We start from the raw sequence: 23,955 nt of genomic DNA, 5'->3' as shown, positions 1-23,955 counted from the left end.
TACTGTTGGCTGGTAATTCCTGTTTCACCCTGTACTTCAGTTTTTTAAAGGAACGCCAGGTATTTGCAAAAAAGCTAACTTCAAGGGATAATGATAACGCCGTTTACTCTACAATTATGATGTTTTTTAACTTATGTAAAATAAAAAAGAATTACAAACAGGCAGTTTTGAGTGGATTTTTTTCCTTATAAGTCTAACATGCGTGCTTTTTTGTGCATTTTGATATGTGAGCAGCCATAGCAGTCAGTAGTAAAGGTTTTAAAGCTTCGTTTGAACTGAATATTTACTGTTTAAGGTGCTTTTCGACCGAACTTTCTATTATGGTTTTGTGCAATTCCTTGCGATCTCAATTATGAACCACTATCGTGGTCATGATAATTCGCTACAACTAAAAAATAATAATGTGAACAACTGTTAATAACTAAGTCACAACTGAGCCTTTATTATTTTCTCAAAATTATCATATAATCAATAGACAGTATCAGACGTAAGACAGCTAACTGCTCCTTTCGAATCCCACAAACTCCACCATTACATTTTATGCCAATCTTCATTATTCCACTTATTAAAATGATCGATTTTCAGTTTTAATTTTCTGAATGCAATATGTAGTCACTTTTGACACCCATTCTCAGAAGAGAACCCAATTTTAGAATTCGTTGTTGTAGCGGATATGGCACACTTATCAGCGACACTGTGTTCTAAGCCAATGGTTTATATGCTCGTAGTTGGAACTATTGCGCAAGCGTGAAAAGCTGCTGTTCCGAGGAAAAGGCACCTTCGCACGCTGTTCTTCCGATAAATTGCTTTTAAAACTGTATGATTAAAATAATACTTTCAAACGTAAATAAATCTTGATCAGACCTCGAAGTGCCACGATATTATTCATAAAAGTTATATTGAACCCATTTAAAAACATGTCTTCACTACTTCCCACTCTTCGACCTCTACTCTCTGTGGTTTTCGTTTTATCACTATGCAGTTGTGAAGGCTTGGTATCAGGTAGGGCTGAATAAAACCATATTCACTAACACAGAACGGAATATTTTGATTTAATCAACAGGGGCAGAACGAATAGAGAAAAGACTATGAATGATATAGAATGTCGAAGATGTCTGGGATGGCTGCCCAACTTTTATTACGAACATCATACTTTCTATTTTTGTGTAGAATTGTACTTATTATCCGAGTTTAGTTTTAAACAGTGTACATTTTTCAGATAATGAACCATTAAAGTCGTACTTGATATAAACATATATATATATTCGCCTGGTGTGATGATGAATAAAGTTGTTCTTATCTTAGTTTTTATAGTATGTACTTTTAGTAGTGCTAAGTATTGCAGGTCCCATCTCGGTATTGTAATAAATTTGTTACTTAATTCGTATTAAGTGCTTGTTAGACATTGTCACAAAAGTTGAGCCTGTTTGATATGAAGTGTTTGTTTGTTTGTGAATTTCGCGCAAAGCTACACGAGGGTTATCTGCGCTAGTCGTCCCTAATTTAGCAGTGTAAGACTAGATCGAAGGCAGCTATTCATCACCACCCACCACCAACTTTTGGGCTGCTCTTTTACTAACGAATTGTGGGATTGACCGTCACATATAACGCCCCCACGGCTGAAAGGGCGAGGATGTTTGGTGGGACGAAGATTCGAACCAGCGACCCCCAGATTGCGAGTCTAGCACCCTAACCACCTGGTCATGTCGGGCCATATATATATATATATAGAGAGAGAGAGAGAGAGAGAGAGAATGCGAGAGAGAAATACTTGAAAGCCACAAAGAACTGGAAGAATTCTGATAACCTTTGGCATGTTGTTTCGACTGGTTGTAAATATTTTGATTTCTTTACCTTCTTATTTATATATATAACATATATTTCGCTAGTAGTGTGAAATTCTTTCATTGACGTAATATGGAATTTTCGGAATGAAAGTAAAAAATCAAGTGGCCTTTCCCTTTAATTCAAACAAAGAAAAATTCCACCATATCATAATGTGACATTGTAACGATGCTTAGTTCTCTCTAGCTCTGCTTATGAGTCAGAAAAATCCTAATAGTCTTCGAAAAAATGTTTATTCAATGATTTGTTGTGTTATAGGACATGGAATAGTACGAACAAAACTTATTCAGTGACCTGTTATGTTACAGGACGTAGAATAATACGAAAGAAACTTATTCAATGATCTGTTATGCTATATAGGACATGGAATAGTAGTAACGAAACTTATTCAATGATCTATTGTGCTATATAGGACATGGAATAGTAGTAACGAAACTTATTCAATGATCTATTGTGCTTTATAGGACATGGAATAGTAGTAACGAAACTTATTCAATGATCTATTGTGCTATATAGGACGTGTGAAACGACATCTGCTTGAACTAGGTTCAATGGTGGAGTGGACCACCGGCCGTAATTCATATTTCTATGCTTTCTATGGACATTGGTGTGGCATCGGGGGAAAAGGAAACCCAGTAGACGCAATCGACAGGTAAGATATCTTTAAATATGTAATACGCGCATTCCATACCCCTGAAATCCTTTATATCAAATACTATAGGATTGCATAAGTTTCAATTAGATCTATGCAACCTCGCACAATAGATTACGTCCAAAACCCGACAATTCTGTTACATAAGTGTAACTTTCAGAATATAACCATCATTTAAGATAGACCTATCGATTTAAATTAGAACTTTTAAAAAATTTAAGAGGCATTTTTTTTGGTTTTAACAAGAACCGGACATTTCTAACAATATAATGATTTCAACCATCCACGACAATTATACAATAAATGTTAAAGACACCTTTTCATAACGCATCCATGGCTTAAAATGCATGGGAGATTTTGTGGTAACTCACTAATTCGAATCACACTTACCAACTCCGAAATCCGGAGCTATAGCACAGGGCCAACCCGATCTTGATTCCATTTGAAGCTACATGTTAGATACTGGGTACAGAGAGGTCCAATTCTGGTTCGAAACTTATTAGTAATACAAAGTTATCGGGTTTTGGATGAAAACTGTATACGTTATAAATGTGATGGTAATAGCCAATCCCTGAGCATGGAAGGTGAGTGTTAAGGTTCTGCTGACTGACTGTTTCCCTCTAGTTAATAGTTCAAAATTACGGACAAAATATAAATACAAATTCAACTGGAACGCAGAAATTTCACAATTGCATATATAGTTTCAGTCGGAACCCAAACCTACAAAATTACTTTGTCAATTCTTAGGGATCCCGACAATTCAGTCAGTGTGTGAGTTTCAACTAAACCCTGACAGCTTCTACACGAATATGTAATATATTTGTTTGTTTCGGATATTCGCCCAGTTACACAAGGTCTATTTGCTCTAATCGTCTGTAATTTTAAATTGATAAATTAGAGGAAGGGTAGCTAGTAGACAACACCCACCGCCAACTCTTGAGCTATTCTTATTTGATCGAACAGTGAGACTAAACTATCATTCTTGTAGCGCACCTATGGTCTCAAAGTGGAATTTTGCGGCATCGGGACGCGAACCATGAACAATTGAACTCACAGTCAGGGCAGACTAACCTTTAGGCCATGCCCGGCACCGTGAAATATTGGAATTAAATATAAATTCGAATAAAAATTTATCATTTTAATAAATAGTTATATATCAGTGTTGGCCCAATTCAGAAATTGCTAAAATTAAAGGTATATTCATTCAAGACTTGATAATATTACAAAACAATAATTGTAACACTACAAGACAACTGCGGTTTTTAGACTAAAACAATTCTATATGAAAAATAATTATATTTCAAACATAATCGAAACATTATTCAAAACAAGCTATGCAGCATCAGCCAGAATTCGCCAAATTGACGACACATATTTTTACACGTAATAGATTTTAAACCCAAACTTACATATATTTCAATTAGAATCCAGTAATATTTTGTTTTACTCCATACTACTTAATTATAATTTACAGAGCCTTCAAATAAGTAAATAAACACCACCGATAAATACAAATCAACCATCTCCATAATGTAATATGCAAATTAATACAAATATGATAAAGACCACTGGATACAAACTGCTATGCCACGAGAATTGGTCATATTTTCAGAAGCTTGTTTAGATGACTGATGTGAGGGTAGCCAAAATCAACTAGAAATTGTTAGGTCACTTGCAATAGAGTTCCAGTTATATCGGTAAATAAGAGTTTAAGCATAGCCTGCCAATACGGCAGACTCTTGGTGCTGTGAGAAACAGTGTGAAGAGTGACTCACGTCAAACAGCCGCTATTGTTGCAGGACGGGTGCAAGTGTGCTATTAGAAGTTATCTCCATAGCCTGGGAACCCAAAACCAATACGGCAGACTCTTGGTGCTGTGAGAAACAGTGTGAAGAGTGACTCACGTCAAACAGCCGCTATTGTTGCAGGACGGGTGCAAGTGTGCTATTAGAAGTTATCTCCATATCATGGGCTACAATGGCAGAGTAACTAGTTGGAAGCCACTCGTCACTCCAGGCAATATCGTATCTCAATAGCAGTGGGAATCACAGATGCTGTCACATCCTCTGGCCTTTTGGGATCCTGTAATTTTTCTCGACGGTTCCAGATTTGCACAATTATAGTACAGTAGACACACCTGGGTTTGGCGACTAACCTTCCAGGAAGTTTCATTGTACTATTTACAAGACATGGTATTTTGGTTATGGTGTTGGGTGCCGTACGGGTAGATGAACGATCATAATTAGTGGTATACGAAGGGATGGTGTACACTTGCTTGAGAATTGTGATCTATCCAGCAACATTAACCATCCCTTCGTATACCACTAATTATGATCGTTCATCTACCCGTACGGCACCCAACACCATAAGCAAAATACCATGTAACTGTGATCTATCCAGCAACATCCATCCCTTCGTATACCACTAATTATGATCGTTCATCTACCCGTACGGCACCCAACACCATAACCAAAATACCATGTAACTGTGATCTATCCAACAACATCCATTGATCAGTTTACCATACAGGGCAGTATTTTCGCGCAAATTAGAGCTCCTGCTCATTCAGCCCTAGTCCAAAAACAATGGCTTTAAAGTTAGGACATTAGCACTTTAACGTGGCCAGGCTAATTACCAAGTATTGTCCTTACAGAGTACGTGTATTCCAGCCTTCATAATATTTCCAACAACTAACTTCTGGGATGCCATTCTCCAAGCTATTTGTTAGGAATTGAATGTAATTCAACGAGTGCTAGTTTCAGACCTTTAAATATTATATACATATATGCAACAATTTTTCTTCCCTAGATATTACAGATGGCAGAGTCACTAGATACTAATGGTAACCTTGTACCCTTTGTTTCATATTTGTTTGCGTATTTAATAAAACACCATTATATTTACTTATAGGTGGGCTGTGTATACATAGGTTTAACTGATATCACACTGAACTTCAAAATTCTATCATAACAAAAATATCATATGATTCGATAGTTGTAAGTGTCAGCCAGAAGTATTCAAACTATAGGACAAGAATATCACGTTAACCAATACCTGTCAGTCCTGTGTATTGGCTTAATTAACAAATCAACTTAATTATTAATTTTATTCATTTTGAGTTTATGCCTAGTGAGTTTGTAGTTTCTAATATTACTTGCACGTGGTTAGAAATGGAGATTTTAATATTTTTCTTATGAGTATAGTGTTTTGTATTGTATTTATAATTGAAAATTGAAGTCATGTTGTATTAGATGTCCCTTTTTGTAATGTAATTTTAATTTGTAATTAATGTAAGGTAAAAACAGTTTGAGAAATTTGAATACTAGAAATAAACGACCTTAAAACACCAAATGTGTTATTTTTCTTTAATTAGATATTCAACGTTTCGCTTTACAGCTTCTTAAGGAGTATTCCTCTAAAACACAAACCATAATTGATGGTAAATAGCTTCAAATGGTTTAAATAATAAATTATATTATAATCTATAACATGCATTTTTACAACGTGCGTTTGACATATTAAGTAGTAAAGCTTATTGTTTAAATATTAAACTGCTACCTGTAGTAAACAAAAGTTATATCAAAGTTACAGATTGAAATAACAAAAGATAAGATGAAAAAATAAAATACTTATAACTATAGGCGCCATACTTTGTCCCTATTCATCTGTGGTCGTAGTTGTTCGATGAGAAGAGCTTTACATTTTCTGTCAGTTTACTTGGTGGGGATTTATACTGAGAATGATGGTTTCAAGTTAGGTGTTACTCGTCCATGAAGAAGCAGCTGTAAAGCGAACGTTGAGTGTCCAATTAAAGAAAAATAGCAACTTTGATGTTATAACGTCGTTTATTTTTAGTATTAAAATGTCTTTTATACACCAATATGCACTACAGAAATTAAGTAATGAGTTTGATAAATTATTGATATTTCGTTATCCACGGTTTTCAAATTTTAATTAGTTTTATGGATTATTCGCAGACTGGGAGAGAAGCATAGGTGGCCGTCTTATTCTGATTTTGGTTTTATGTTTAAATTTGAAATAGAGTAATGAGAGAGGTGTTTTAACTTAATCTATCTGTATCAAATGTTTGTATCTCATTAGTACAAGTTGTGAACAATTAAAACCTTTAACTTATGTATAATATTTGGGGAGTGGTGAAAGTATTACTATACCTAAGATTTACTAAAATAAATAATTTGGTGAAGTTTAATATGGTAGGTATTGAAACAAGTTTTATTAACTTTCTAAGGTGTACTGAAAAACTGTGTCTGTGTTCGTGGTAACCTTATAAACCGACAAATTACTTCAGAATGTGTTTGGACATATTATGACTGATATTGACTGAGAAGATAGGAATCTGACGAAGTCACAGCGAAGTACAATGTAAAATAATTTTATGAAGAAGGTGGACAGTTTGAGCACTTGTTGATGGATAAAACTAATGAGAAATCAACATACAGGGTTGAATATGTTATAAGAAACGATTTTGAATGTACAACTCAGCAAGTCACGGGACAGCGATAACCAGTACAAAGTTATAGTGGAATGGCATGTATCAAAGCTATTGTTTGGCATTCTACAAGTAGGATGGTGCCAACAAAAATTGAACCCTTTTTTGAAGTTTGTATACGAGCTCTTTCCGATGCAAGATATTCATAAACTCAGGTCATAAAGAGGTCTTCACATTGAGAATTTAGATATCCATTGTACTCAACGGCACTGGAAAACAAAGGAATGTGGATTATTTTGAGACACCAGAGCCATCCAGAAAAAGCCCTGTAAAAAAAGTAGAACTCCAGCTATGGTTAGCAAAGTACCCGTCTTGTAACAGGCGGGAATTCCACTAATGGTGTGTGAAAAATCCGTCCACGTGCCCCAGGCAACAATATGCAACATAGTGAAAAAGGTTCTCCATCTAGAAACGAGGGCAACAGGGTATAGGTTCACAAAGATAAGGCTTCCAGTCATACCTCCTATTTTACTGTTGCATACCTCAAGCTACTGGAGAAAAAAATGAAATTCATTGTATTCTTTATGAAGACATACCAATTAAATCGCCGGATGCAATATCTATGGATTTCTGTGCGACTGGACTGTTTAACAGGCGCTGGAAAATTTTTATCTTTGTACTCTAGATGGCTTATAATTACAAATTCTCCATTCACTTAACAACAGAAATAAATAACAATAGCAACATTTTTCAATATATCTTCAAAATGTGTCACTATAAATGTAATATAAATCGCAGTAGTGAATCCCCAGAATAGTAAGTGTAAACATAATGATCATCTCCTATAAATACATACATAGTAAAGCGCCTATGAACTACTAAGGGAAACTAAACAGTCACAGTCTATCACACCTCAAGAAAAGATCAACTCACACTCTTTACTAGCCTATCCTAGCTTATTACTTCATGTCTCTGGTAAACGCATTGTAGTGCAACACAAACAGATACCCTGGCTACTCTATAAACATGTAGTAACTAACACAGCCTGTTTCTATATCCTAAGAAATGGATACACATAAGCAGAGTAACTCGTTATTCTATAGCTATAACAGGTAATTACATAATTACAAAGCAACTTAACTGGAATATATACATGGACAGGTGTACTATGAAAGACAAACACATTAATAATTTAATGATGCAAATGCCTTCCCTACTATCTTGTTTGCACTGTTTCTGAAGGATTGATATCAGTCATCCCTACAGTTACTTCCTTATTTGAAAAGTTTTTCTTTACTTGTTAATAACGAAAGCAGCAACAAATAAACAAGCCAGCTACCTTACTAGGAAACAAACACTAGTTCTTGTCTTGAACCATAGTCGTTGATGAGGAAACAAACACTAGTTCTTGTCTTGAACCATAGGAAACAAATACTAGTTCTTGTCTTGAACCATAGTCGTTGATGAGGAAACAAACACTAGTTACTGTCTTGAACCATAAGAAACAAACACTAGTTACTGTCTTGAATCATTGGAAACAAACACTAGTTCTTGTCTTGAACCATTGGAAACAAACACTAGTTCTTGTCTTGAATCATTGGAAACAAACACTAGTTCTTGTCTTGAATCATTGGAAACAAACACTAGTTCTTGTCTTGAACCATTGGAAACAAACACTAGTTCTTGTCTTGAATCATTGGAAACAAACACTAGTTATTGTCTTGAACCATAGTCGTTGATGAGGAAACAAACACTAGTTCTTGTTTTGAACCATAGTCGTTGATGAGGAAATAAACACTAATTATTGTCTTGAACCATAGTCGTTGATGAGGAAACCAACAAACACTAGTTCTTGTCTTGAACCATAGTCGTTAATGAGGAAACAAATACTAGTTATTGTCTTGAACCATAGGAGACAAATACTAGTTCTTGTCTTGAGCCATAGTCGTTGATAAAGAAGCAAACACTGGTTATTGTCTTGAACCATTGGAAACAAACAATAGTTATTGTCTATAAATGTGTTGTCATAGATGTATATATTTTTGAAAACTTGTTCTCTCTAACACCGCACTTTATCAAAGAAAACTAGTTACATCATCTCTACTGTAGAACTTCAATGTATATTCTAACTGTAACAATTAAAACTATATATTTTTAGTTTAAACCTTGTCGGGTTAGAATCATCAACTTTCCCACGGCCCAAACAAACACTGGTGTTTATGAAGATTCAACAGAATAAATAAAAAATAATACTTGACATGAGCATTATAATGTAGTAATGTTAAAAGTAATAAGAAGAAAACCACTGGCTAAACATTTGCCACCAGTCTTATTCAACTACTTCCTGTAACAAACATTTACAGGAGACTCTAAACGCCAAAAAGTAAACACAACAAGCTTCTGTAAATACGAAAGTTCTATAATAAATAATACATTGTATGAACAAATGCACAAGACGTAATATGACAAAAAAGTCAACATGAAAACTAATCTAACTAAACTAATGATGTAATGTCAAACTTAGTGAATATTAACTATATATAATAATAATAACCTAAACCAACGGTTGGTAAAATCAGTAGTGGTCAATACACTAAAGCTGTTTACTATTACTCCAAACACCATCCCAAGGAATCAAAATGTAGACGTGAAACTTTTTAAGCAGTTGTGATACTCTGTAAAACTTTTAAATCCATAGTGTTTAGCAAGAACGTTGCTGAATTTTCCACAGAACTGAATGAATTTTCTGTATAATTTTCGCAATGAGAAATCTCAGTTATAAAAATGTTGGTGAGTTTACGATTTCTATCAACAAAATCTTGTAATGGATTTCGAAATTCAATCTTTGCCACTACTACATATAATGGAAATGCTAACATAAACGCCTCCCAGTGGCACAGCGACATGTCTGTGGACTTACAACGCCAGAAACCGGGCTTCGATACTCGTGGTGGGCAGAACATTATGTAACTATGTACTGACCTTCAAACAAATAAACAAGCTAACATAAAATAAAAATAACAACAAAGTAAATTGTGGTACATGGGTGTAGAAGAGAATGGTAAATAATATATATATATACATATACACTTGACTCCATTAACATTCTACTATTGAATATTCTCACCACCATCATATCACCAAGAGTTGTTAGCTGATTATTGATTCAATTGGCTAACTTATTTTTTCTTCAATAATCTGCTTTTTAATGGCTTGAAAAGCATATATACATTGAGATACAAGGGTCTAGACATCACGCTATACGCCACATATAACTCATAACAATTCTTTCTTCATTTAGACTTCCGGAAACCAAAAAATAGGCTTAATGTTTCAACTGCTTTCGACTTTTAACACTGTATCAGTATGAGTCTCATTTCATGTTTAGTGGAGGCGTTTATGGTGACGTTGGTGACGTCATCTATAGTTAACTTATTTTTAAATCAATAAAAGAGTTTTTGATTCTAAGCACAAAGCTGCACAATGAGCTATCCGTGCTGTGTCCGCTGCATCAGCGTTATAAGTTCTCAAGTCTACGGCTGAAGTCCTGGGGAGCTCAGTTTGAGAGACAGTGCCCAGCAGACTATCTGATGTTAATACATTTGTTATTTTTCAGCTACAATAACATCCAGATAACTGAGATAAGTAATTACGTTATTTGAATAGTATAACATTCAAGTATTAGATTCACATGTGGTATTCAGGTTCACCGGTGTCCAGCATAAAAGCCAAAAGTTTTCACAAAAGGCACTTACAGGACTGTTAGTGTTAGAATAAATTGAAAATGTAGAGGAAAAACGAGCAAATACAAATGTAGTCTCAAATTAGAAATTCTTTATTCACAAGCACAAACTGGCCATAGTACTGTACATCGGTTGTAATCAAAGTTCAGTCATTATTTTAGACAAGTATATCAGTTTTAAACAGAACCTCGTCATTGTCGTTAAAAACCTGTTTTCCTTTACTTGTTCTATAACGCTCCTTCACTACAACCTTCTAACGTTTTCTACGAACTAGGAATTGTCTTCAGCTTTTTTTGGCTCCTATGATTCAGCACTCAATTACGCTGTTCTCCTTGGCTTTACCTAACCAGGAAGTGACGTTCTATTTCTATATCTCTGTGTATCCTTTTTGTCATTTGATAGATACTTTGACGACATAATTATTTCTCCCATATAGTGATTGTAACATACACATATATATATATATATTAGATTTTATATCGCTATAGCTGTATTTACGTGTAAACGAAATATTTGTTTTGTAATATTTCATTTAACTTTTTCGTAACTTCCTGTTTGACAGCCAAAACGTTTATTCTAGCATTAACTTCCTGTGTTTTCCCGGATTGTTTTATTTTGCGTGTTCTGTATTTCTAATTTTCTACATGTAGGTGTTGTATGGCTCATGACAAGTGTTATGGAGTGGTGTCATCGAATGAAGAATGTAGAAACGTTAATGTCTACAAAGCCAACTACAGGTGGTTTACTCTGAGTATAACACGTGATATCGTTTGTGGTGAGTACATTTACAGTAGAGTTTTATCGCGGAATGTTAGAGCTTTTACGTGCATATACAAGTGGAATATAAAAATGTGTCAAACGAGGACAATGTTCTCATATCGATGATATTCTAAACTATATTAAATTACATATGTCCAAAGTAAATTTCAGAAAAGCTCATGAAACCACATTACTAAAAACTGACGATTCACGTAGTTTTCTACTTATTGCAAGGTCCTTAATTCCGGAAACTTATCCTTCGACAAGTATTCCTTTTAAATTCTAGGAAGGATTTCTCCATTCACTTTCTTGTCTAAGCATATTTGGAATGTATTTATATATGTATTCTCTAAAGATTTTGTTTTTTGATAATATTTAATGTGATTGGTTGTAGTTATATTACATTACCCATTAATATATTTTATTATTTATGCAGGACAGCCATTTAGAGAGCTGAATGTTCTGCCGCTTTCTACTCGCGGAAAAAAATTAATTAAATATTTGTATCGACGGCCTGATGGTTAGGGTGTTCGACTCGTAAACTGAGAGTTGCGAGTTCGAATCCCCATCACCGAACATACTCGTCCCACATGGTTGCCGACTGGGCCAGCCATCCGCATTTAAAAATTATTGGCTTACAAAAAAATATTGGTCGACTCCAAACTAATTGGGATTAAGGTCGTTAAGGTAAAAAGAAAATTGTGTCGATTTCACTTCTTGTTTATTGTAGTGTCTCAGTTAATTCTGCTGTTGCTCACTGATGTACAGTCCACATTCATAAGTCTCACGTGCAACATATTTTCTCTGATATAAAGATAAAAGTTGGTTATTAATTTAGTCTGTCATCACGAGGGATGTGACACATTATATGCAGGATGACATCGACTTACTGATCTGATTTCGGTTTAGTAGCAAGACTTTTATAAAAGTTCTCGACTGATACCTTTAACAAGAACACAATATATATATGTGTGTTGAAATACACAGTTTACTCTCATAATGTTTCTAGGTGATGAACTAATATGGAATTTTACTGTTTAAAATTTTCTTTGAAATTTTATAAGAACATTTATATAGATTTAACTCCATCAGTTGCATTTGTGTACTATAACACAGTTATAGTTTTATAAATAAAGATTCTCAACGAAATCGTACAGGAAGAACACACTGCCAATTTAGTTTCAACCCATTTCTGTGTGATGAAACAAGAAGATAGTTTTACAATTTATTTTGCTTGGGTAACTTTAGAAGAAAACCAATTACGATTAGTCTTCGATACTTGTCTGATAAATCCAAGTAGAATTTTATTGTCTTCTTTTAAAAAAGAATTCTTCTGTTAGATTTTTGTACGACAAAGCAAGTAAAACAATTTTTGGGTGTATTTTTTTAAGTAAAACTGACTTAGTACCATTAAAATTCTGTGTAATAAAACTGGCATAGAAATTAAGAATTTTCTTCGTATTTTGTGTAATTCTGTAGCGAACCGACATTATATAAGTTTTGACGTATTAGTCGTTGGCTTATATACATCCATAATTTTTGCTACCTTGAGGTTTTATTTTATTATCAAAAGAAGAGCGGCAACAGCACCGTGCCATGGTGCAGTTGTACAAACCTTCGTTATATAAATGAAAAATCCATTAACGCGGCAAGCTTTGCTTTTTGTCATTTGAGCAAGCACGAGAATTAGAAATAACAACGTAGGGGAGATATGAAAGATGTGCAGAAAATTACCGAATCATACAATAACTTTCTAATACCGTTATTTTGTATGAATGATGAAAACGTAGGCATATAAGTTTGTTCAAAAAATACACACAAGAAATACTATAATTGTTACCGCACGTTTTTTAATCACGCTGTCCTAGACATTATATCATAAATGTACAATGTACGTTCTTTTTTTGAATAATTCTTCATCGTATAACCTTTTTTTAGAGAACACTTGTTTTGTAGTTATAATATGTAAAGGTCAGTTAAAAAGCGGAGGTAGCCAATATGAAAACACATTTTAGTGACAAACCGAAAAAAAAAGTTTAAAACACAAAAGGTTAAAACAATTTCAATAAAACAAAATGATTAAAAACATACAAACGTTTCGACATAGTTTAGTGTTTTCCTCGGTGTCTCCATTTGTTTTAAAATAAAATTGTTCAATTTTTTTGTATTTTAAACTTAATTCTGTCTGGTTTCTTACTAAAAAAATGGTTTTAGTATTTATTTAGAACATGGTTCTATAATTTTTGTTTAGATACTTTTCAAACTATATATTGTTGGATCATAAATGATAGTGTGTACATTAATATGGCTTTATTATTTCTTTATATTTGCTGTAAAGCCTACGTTTATCAATTTCTACCCCCCCCCCTGTAGCACAGCGGTATGTCTGTGGACTTACAACGCTAGAATCCGGGTTTCGATACGCGTAGTGGGCAGAGCACAGATAGCCCATTGTGTAGCTTTGTGCTTAATTACAACAAACTCAATTTCTTCTGAAATAATACAAATTTTTTCTAGAAGTTTTTACTTTTATTTAGTATCTGTAGAACATTTATAATGGCCTAGCCATATCGAAATAAGATGTGTTTATATTTGTATAGAATTAAATGTACTTTGTATTTGCGTAAAACTGTACACCGTACACTATTGTCAAACGAATATTTGTTCTTTGTATTGGATGTGTTTGAATAGTAAGTCGTATAATATCGTATCGCTTTGATAACACAACCAATTATGTGGAGGTTAGACAACAGTATATCAAGTATATTATTCCTTTACTAGGATCAGACAACGATCGTTGTGCTGGAGCTATATGTGAATGTGACAGGCAGGTGGCTCTATGTTTTGGTCAGAATCAATACAACGAAGCTCATGCATTTGACCGTCTGCAAGAAAAATAATTCAGGAAGTATACGAAAGAGAAGTGTTCAGTAATAAATGAATTAATTACATGCATATTTTTTTATTGAAAAAACTATTTTGAAGTTTTACATGATAGAAAATTAATCTCTTAAAGTATAATATTTGACTACAAGTTCAAAACTCCATGAAAAAGTATAAGTTATATTTATTCTATAGGGTGGAAAATAAGTATCTATAGTAATTGTATTAAACACATGTGCTCATGTACATCCATATACATGTTCAAAAATCAACAATACTTCGCTTAAGAAAACATACGTTTAATTAATGATTTAAAGACAATGTATATTAAAATCAATAATACTTTGAGTAAGAAAACATACTTTTGATTGATAACTTAAGGACAAGATATATTAAAAATCAATAATACTTTGAGTAAGAAAACATACTTTTGACCGACAACTTAAGGACAAGATATATTAAAAATCAATAATAGTTTGTATAAGAAAACATACTTTTGATTGATAACTTAAGGACAAGATGTATTAAAAATCAATAATACTGTGTGTAAGAAAACATACTTTTGACTGATGACTTAAGGACAAGATGTATTAAAAATCAATAATAGTTTGTGTAAGAAAATGTACTTTTGATTGATAACTTAAGGACAAGATGTATTAAAAATCAATTATACTCTGTGTAAGAAAACGTACTTTTGACTGACAACTGAAGGACAAGATATATTAAAAATCAATAATAGTTTGTGTAAGAAAATGTACTTTTGATTGATAACTTAAGGACAACATGTATTAAAAATCAATAAGACTTTGTGTAAAAAAACGTACTTTTGACTGATGACTTAAGGACAATATTATAATATGCCAACCACTGTATCTTCTATATCCAGTACTGACGAGGCCATTCGACAACACCAGAGCTCATTAGGCCGGCTAGGATATGACAGATTTATATCATCAATTGCTTGAACAACAACTGTTTCTGTATGAGCTAGATTAAGTTAGCGAACTTTAATTTTTATCAATTTTATTTACGTCTGTTTTGAATATTAATATATTGAGTTAGCAATTGAATTTTCCGCAAGTGTTAAGGTACTACGCCTGTCCAGTTCTGAAATGTACTAAACACTATTGCCACTTTTATCCTTATACGAGCTTCGTTGACTTCTGGAGTTTATAAAAGCGATATTCACGTGCCAACCTTATGGTCCTTTATTAACTTCTCTTACTTTCTTTTATATTAATTGTCATAACAATCATTTGCAGTATTGATTCATTTAAGGTATGTAGTATTATATTATATAAAAATTAATATTGCATTTAAGAATATGAAATGTAATATTCAGTTTATATATCATACTACACACCTTAAGACTATTTTTATATGCAAACATTAAAATATATGCAAACATTAAAATGACATAATGTCTCAAATATAAAAGCATTTGGAATATCCAACTTTTTGCTCTGCTATGAACCACCTGTCCTATAGATTTGTAAGATAAGCTGAAATTAATTTTTTTTCTTTACTAGCTGGACAAATAGCATTGGTTACTAATTTTTTAGGAGAAATATAATTTATTTTGGTTCATGTACATCTTCCTTGAACGTAAAACAATATTTCAGTTACGTATATTATTTTGATTTCTATATAACCATCAACTTCTCATTAGTAAATACTGTTGTGTTATTATTTTTTGATAATCATGATTGTCTCCACATAGAATGACAACGTATTTTGTAGTGAGAAGTGTAATGAAAGATCTTCTATATGACTAGGGTTTAGGGTTGGACAAACTATGTTTAACTTATGTATACAAAATAAATATTATGTTATAGCAAAATTTGTTAGCTTTGATTTCGTCACACATGCAGATTTTAACCTTTTAAAAAGCTGAAATAAAACACGTAATTTATTTGTCATGGTGAACACCTTTGTTGACGTTCGCACTATGAGTATAATATTTGCCAAGAGACAATAGTATTAAGCTTATTGTATTTTTAACACTACATTCTTTATTCAGTCCCTTAAGGTTTTTCCGAGAAGAAGAGTGTGTAAACATTTCAGTTCAGTTACGCAGGCCTGCGATGGTTTTATTGTTTTGAAATTTTTACACGTGCTACAGTAATTTCTGTTCGCTGAATCCGAAAATGATATCCATTTTTCTCCATCACGTACAGATTTTTCACAAAACGTCATAACGCAATAGATAAAAGAAAGACCAAAACACGTAGTTTTGTGACTAAAAGACGTAGATTTCACACAAAAATATCAGCATGAATGAGGATGCAAATTCGTTTGACATCAGTGTTCTTCCTTTTTCTTCAGTTTGTTTGTATTTTTATTAAGAGACTTTATCATAAAAATGTTCATTGTGGTAAACGAAATAATAATTTTATCTAAGTAAGAGTTTTTTTTTCTTCCGGATGTGTAAAAAACCTTAGATGATAGATAAAAATGAATATTCGATGACGAGGAACCCACTTTGAGACTAATAATGGTTGGAGACGGCTTGAATGGGTAATGAAGAAAAATTTTAATATAAATTTAACACAACAGCAGATGTATAACGTTTCGACAAGGTTTTGTCATCATCAGGTTGTTGTATATATTATAACTTAATACAGTCTCATTCCAAAATAGGATAAACTTTCATTGTATAAATGAACAGAATAAGTAATAATACTGTGAATCCTCTAACTAAAGATAAGGCAGCCCTTGAAACAATTGTTCATAAACCTGAAACATAGACGAATTATGTAGTATATCGAGATAAGATTACAAATTCATGAATCATCTAAGAAGACAAACATGGAAATAGAAAACAGTAATCAAGCTTCCATTCTTAGAAGTACTGGTCAGGAAGAAACATAGCTCGTGCACGGCGAGATCCTGATAAATATCTTGATTATAAATCAAACCACTCCCAGTAGCATGAAGACAAGTGTCGTAGACTGCTTAGGTTCATTATTCAGAAAATGCTCGAATGAATGAGAAAAATCAAATCACTATGATCCTTTTGTGACAATGAATTTCCTGAACAACCGATAAAGAAGACAAACACTAGTAATAAGGAGGAGGAACATTATCGATATACAGCCATAGTTTCCTATGATAAGGGTATCTTCAAACACCTTCAAAGAATATACAAACAGCATTCATCACATACAAGCCTTTGTAATACTAAGCTATTTGTAGTAAACACCATATCAAAGAAAAATATTAAATAATATGATGGAATAACAATAAAAATTAGGTATGAACAAAACAGAATAAAGAGTAATATAAAAGAAGAAAAAAGACCCAGACTCGAATGAAATCTCTTGCTACTATAGATAATCCTTCTCAGGACTTTCCTGAAAATGGCAGCAGATTAGCAGTTGAAATATAGGATGTAAATCAGTTGCTAGTTAGTATCTAATAATAAAAAGACGAACTAATTAGTAGTTAAAAGTAGGTGATCTTATAGGCTAATAACCAAGACAACAATTTATGTTCAATCACAACAAACTTACTGTAAGTAATTAAAAGTTCAAAGTTATTGTAGATCAATAAATATTAGATTCAATAAACTTTAACAACAGATCAGAGTTAGTGTATGTCAATGAAAGTTCATAGTACGATATTTCAATGTAAGCCATAGCTGAAAATGTATAAAAAGTACTCTCTATTCCTTGGAACTATCTCCTGAACCACTATTTGTCCCCAATCTGATGTCACATAGCCAATTTCTACTGTAATAGGTTTTGTAAAAGAAAAAACTTTCTGCAGACCTCACTGTACTTGGATATCACCATCCAATACCACATTTAAACAGATCAAAAGTACAGAATTTCATTGCAACTGTATCAGAAAACTTGACTTTCGAAAGGGATTGTTGTGATCATTCTCGTGAAAAATAGCTGTTGGTTTTAAGGTGTAATCGGAAGCTTATGAATTTTTCAGTTATGAGCCTTTGTCAATTTCAAATTTTTGTGTATCATGTTTTTAACAGTATCAAAAAATAGGCCCAATTTTATTGTGATGGTTCATTTTATCAGAAAAATATTTTTAGCACCAATAAACTATTCTTTGAGGTTGAAAATGTTTCTCCAAAGTAGTTTGGGGAGTATTTTTTTTAAGCTTCTTTTCCTAAACACTGTGTAGTATTAGTTTTCTTTCTTTCATGGAAAACATTGAAGTCTCTTTTTCTCAAAATAACATGTTTCTTTGATCTACATCATTTATCAGATCTGTTCTATGAACATTCTTCTTTGTAAAGGGCTGTGGCATATGCTTCCTACCATAGTAGAATTTCATTGTCAAATAGTCAAAAATCCATTATAAAACAAACAGATGTTCTCGCTCAGTTTAATCAGGATTCAGAAAAGTTGTAAGCATACACTTGACAGTATGTAAAATACATTTAGCCAAACATTCAAATCTAGAACGATACTGTGAAGTGCATGTCTTATTCGCAACAAATCACACTTTGCGTAATTCTGTAAACAACTAACTGTTGGCACTTCTTGATTCATGTAGATTTTCCAGGTGCTCCAAGTTGTATTATCCACTGTCCAGCAACTATATCAGCAATACACTGCACTCGATTATCAATCAATGGATAGGTTTTGGCCCACTTGGAAAACTAATTTACCATGAGCAGCATATATCAATTACTTTATTGGTCTCTAGAAAAGGATAATAATTTCTAGGGCTATTATCTGTAATGGAGCACCTATAAGTATTTAGTGAAGTTTTCCAGGCTTGTCTGATTTTTCGTTGAAGCAGAGCACTCAGTATAGTGCTTATACCAATTTTCAAATTTTGATATTTAAACAGCATAAAAATCTTTTACCATTTTTTTGCTTTAGTGCATAACACTTCCTAGTGACTTCCATTCTGTACTTCATACAAAGTCCAAAGTTTATCTTGCATCAGAGACCTCTGGGCCACAATGTCCATCACAGTTAAAAAGCCATGAAACTATTCGTATAAGTGCCAAATGGTTTGTGCATCCATGCTGCATTTTCCAACCTATGAATATTGCATTTATCTTTAATTCATGGTAAGCAGTACCCAAGTTAAATATGGGCCCTTTAGTTGTTCTTTAAAAGCTTCTTTGTTGTCATTCATGCTGTCCATCCACTTGTGAAATCATAATTGCCTGTATGGTTCGTAATTTTCACTGCTGCAATGGTTTTCGCAGCTGTACAATGTCTTAACTCTGAACATTTAACAAATGTACAAGCTCACACTGTGTAGTGAGACAATACATCTGCAACACTGTGCTTCTGTAAAATAATGTTACGTCTCTCTGTGTTCGTTTGTTAATTTCCGTATAAATTATTTCCGAGAAACTTCAGCGATACAAGTCCTTTCTTAAATAAAACTAGTTTATTCTTTCTCAATTTAACTTTGCAATACACTTAATTTCCACAATCACTTTAACTTAAACACAAGCTAGAATTCACAACGATTCACGTACTTTACTTACGGCCACTACCGTGCTTGACACAATTGTCTGTCTCTGTCTATCTGCAATTCTATTCCGATTAATTAATTTCGGTTTATCTGGCGCACTTATATACAAGAATAGAGGGCGCATAGAAAAGACCAGAGTTGCCAAGAACAGACATGATCCTTCTAGAATTTCATGACGTGTTACTAGCGTCACGTGACTTCTGCTGTCGTAACAATAATATTTTTTTCACATTGTTTTAATTTATCATGCAGTCATAATCTCTGAGTCTTATAAGTTCATCAGCTTTTACAAGATGAATAGTCTACTTGAATAGCAAACTTCCTATCACAAAAATGGGGAGAAGTGTTTCACAAATATAACAACCGCTAGCAGAAATTTTTTGTCATGAAGTATCAGCATTCAAAACCCATCAAAATATGATTAGCGTGTGGGATTACATACTCATAATGATGTCTTACGCCTGTGAAAATACTGCTCTGATTCTACACTCACTGACATCTGTTCCAAAAAAATAGATAATCTTTCCTAAGATTAACCAACACTGGAATCCATTTATAGTCACAGACTATGGACAGTTTTAACCACTGTCATCTTCATCGGGTCTGAAAACACCCTATCTCTGCTTACTGTGTGACCAAGAAAATTCACATATGTATATATATATATATATATATAAGAACGTTTTTTTCTTCTGATTTAAAAAATTGTTTTTTTATCCATGAAACAATGTATGGTTCTCAGCTGATAACTGACACATGTACCAAAACTTCAAAATGTCATCCATACAGATGAGATATCTGTCTCATTGGAAACTTCTTAATACAAGCTTCATCAGCTGCCTAAAAGTGGCAGTTGCACTAAACATATAATAATCGGTGTACATTACATGTTATTCTTTGTTCTTGTTCACAATCAGTACTGGAGATGAACACGCAATCTCTTATGGCTATATTACGCTTTAGTTAAGTAACGACAACATGCATGGTGTTCAAAAGAATTCCATGCCACAGTTATTCATCAGCAACCTGCCTATGTGTCTGCACAATCTTCAGTCAGAGACCTGATATGTTTGGGCAATTGTGTATTTTTTTTCAGGTGCTGTGTAGCTCAAAAACTCTCGCTATAGATCTAGCTTTAGGAACTTTTGCTTCCCTCACAACACCAATAGTCATCCCAGATGAAAGCTGAATAGCTACCTGTTCATAATTACAAAACAGCACTGGAACTTGGAGTAATGTCTCTATGAGCAAGTACAGAATGGTTTTTGGGCAGAAAAGTGTCTTACATATCTGTTCCATCATTACAGTAGACAGTGGTGACACACTCGACTGAGCCTGTAGTGCTCTAAAACATTGTTTCTCAAACTTTCTGAAACGGTGGACCGGCTACGAATCTTTTGATCACCCCACGGACCGGTGATGAAAACCAAATATATCGTTCACTTTTTTGATAAGAATTGCATAATTATTCTATTATATGATTGTTTAAAAAAATATATACTTACATACATCATTATGAAAGGATTGCTTTAATAAATGTAGAATTTACGTCAATATAAGAATCATTAGATTGTCGTCAGCGTGAAAAGAGAGTTTATTTTTTATTTCTCAATTTATCAAGTCTTGGCTCGATGGAAGACAGTGCAACACGCAATGGGGCTCGAATGTCCAAATGGTTTCTGTACTTAGTCTTTATGACACTCATTGTTGAGAAAGCAGTCTCACACACTTATGTTGATGGAAATTGGAGAAGTATTTTGATAGCGATTCCAGCCAGTTCAGGATACTCCGCTCTAGTGTTGATCCAAAAGCACGCTAAGGATTCTGCAGATTCGAAAAGGATTTTCATGCTATCGTCAGCAGCAAGCTCCAGCAATTGATCCTCCAATGCAACTGACAATCGGTGTTCCGATGTTAAAAAAGGGTTTCTGATCCATCCATTACGTTTTCAAGGGTCTTCCTCTGACGGAAAGTACATCTCAAAGCGCTCCAGTAGAGCCGTCAAATGCTCATTTATCTTGGCTCTCAATACAGACATCTCAAGTCCCGAGTCTGTTTCAGTTATTGTTGCTGACAGTTTGTGAAACATATCAAAGCAATCTTTCGACACGCGAGATTTCCACACGTCCAGCTTGCGTTTCATTCCATCAATCTTGTCTGCTATCGTGAAGCACGAAGCCATTTTTCCCTGCATGGAGACGTTGAAGGTATTCAAGATGTCAAAAATATCCGCCATGTACGCCAGCTTTGCAACCCATTCAGAATTTCGGAATAGTTCTGACCAATGTGGTTTCTTGAACTGGAGGAAGTGGGTGAGCTCATGTCGTAGTTCAAATACTCGAGAGAGAACTTTGCCTCTGGACAACCAGGGTATATTAGCATGCAGTATGAGTTGTGTGTGCTCAGCACCCGCATCTTCACATAATGCTACAAATAACCTTGAATTCAGTGTGTTGGCCTTCACATGATTCACAATTTTCACAACCTCACTCAGAATTGAGTTTAATTCGGGTGACATTTTCTTAATGGCTAGATTTTCTCTGTGAATTATACGGTGTGTTGATTTACAATCCGGGGCCACTGCTTTAATCTGGGCTATCACGCCGGAATGACGTCCTGTCATCGTCGCAGCTCCATCTGTACAGACGCCGATACAATTTTGGAAATTCAAATCGAATTTTCGAACTATGTGCTCGCTCAAATTCTTGAACAATTCTGTACTAGTTGTGCTAGTTGGTAACGAATCAGAAAAAAGTACTCCTCCTTCAAATCTCCTTTGTATTCGTAACGCACAAAAACCATAAGAATCGCATTATTTGCAATCTCAGTACTTTCATCGAGCTGTAACGAATAATACTTTGACGATTTAACTTGTGTTATGAGCTGATCTTCCATATATTCTGCCAAATCGTGGATGCGACGTGCAATAGTGTCGTTTGACATTGGAACTTGGGATACTTTCTGTGCCACTGCCTCGCCCAGCATTTCTTGATATACGTCTTTAATACAGCCTATCACGAGTGTCTCCCCAACTGTAAACGGCTTCTTTGCCTTAGCAATACAAAGAGCAACTTTATATGAAGCGCGCAGCGCACAAGCAGTTACGCGTGTCAAATTGAGCAGTTGTTTCTGGGATGATTTAAAATTATCATACTTCATTTCACAGAACTTTTGCGGTTTTGAAACCAATTCGCCATGTTTGGCATTTTGATGCCTCTTCAATTTCGAGGGTTTCATGGCGTCATTGCTCAAGATTTCATCACAAATCACACACTGTGGTTTTTCCACTCCATTTTCATCCATGGCACAAAATCCAAACTGAATGTATGAGCAGTCACATTTTCGAGTGTAGCTAATTCAATTCCTCCTTTTCGATGGTGGTCCAATTTCACCTGAATCCACCGAAATATCCTCACTATCATCATTTTCAGGATGTCTTCTCTTTATGAACTTATCCAAAGGACCGCGTTTTTACATCTGAAAAAAAGAATTAAGGTGTGCTAAGAATTGAATAAGAAGACAATAATTAACTTAAAACTCAGAGAAGCATCAAACTTAGAATTACAAAGAAAAATTTATTGTGAGTACATCATTTGGAATGAGATAATGCAATGAGATGATACAATGAAATTCGACAAATTCGAGGCCTTTACACTTTTCAGTGACCTATGACTAAGCGCTATAGTTTAAGTTCAGTCAAATTTTTTGTCGGGGGCTGACTAGTTTCAGGTAAACCTAGAGACGTTGCGGACCAGCAATTTGTACTCCGGTGACCGGTACCCGTCCGTCGAACCGGCTTTGAGAAACACTGCTCTACAAAACAACACTTGTATACTTACAGGTACTTCCATCTCAGCATATACTCATGCAATCTATTGTTTCTGTGTATCAAAAATTGGCAGTGTATGGTTTTGACCAAAGAATTACATTTTTATCATAGGCTATGTTGGCTTATAACTATTACAGTATTCTCATCTTAGATATGAATAAGATAACAATGCTCAAACCAGGATAAGAAACAATGACTTTTATTAGAGATATCACCTAGAGAGAAAAGAATTCACGCATCTCTTCTTACTTGAAGCTTATTTCTATTAGTTAGAATGAAATCAATATTGACTGGTTAAGGTGATGTCTCCATTTGGAGTATCTGATGAATTGTA

The 23,955-nt window shown here is 34.0% G+C and overlaps 1 protein-coding gene and 1 pseudogene across 1 annotated transcript; one reads left to right on the top strand and one right to left on the bottom strand.

Moving 5' to 3' along the window:
* The first annotated feature begins 740 nt into the window (after positions 1–740).
* LOC106474284 (acidic phospholipase A2 PLA-2-like) lies at positions 741–14,402 on the top strand. The gene is made up of 4 exons (XM_013934972.2): positions 741–1,002; positions 2,362–2,497; positions 11,341–11,465; positions 14,231–14,402. The coding sequence occupies exons 1-4, from the start codon at positions 918–920 to the stop codon at positions 14,347–14,349; spliced, it is 465 nt and encodes a 154-aa protein (XP_013790426.1). The 5' UTR covers positions 741–917; the 3' UTR covers positions 14,350–14,402.
* Positions 14,403–21,386: 6,984 nt separating this feature from the next.
* Positions 21,387–23,144, bottom strand: LOC106474283 (annotated as a pseudogene).
* Between the last annotated feature and the right edge of the window lie 811 nt (positions 23,145–23,955).

The sequence above is a fragment of the Limulus polyphemus genome, unplaced genomic scaffold, assembly GCF_000517525.1.
Source record: "Limulus polyphemus unplaced genomic scaffold, Limulus_polyphemus-2.1.2 Scaffold7024, whole genome shotgun sequence".
NCBI classification, from domain to species: domain Eukaryota; kingdom Metazoa; phylum Arthropoda; class Merostomata; order Xiphosura; family Limulidae; genus Limulus; species Limulus polyphemus.
This window is presented reverse-complemented; position numbering and strand designations above follow the sequence as displayed.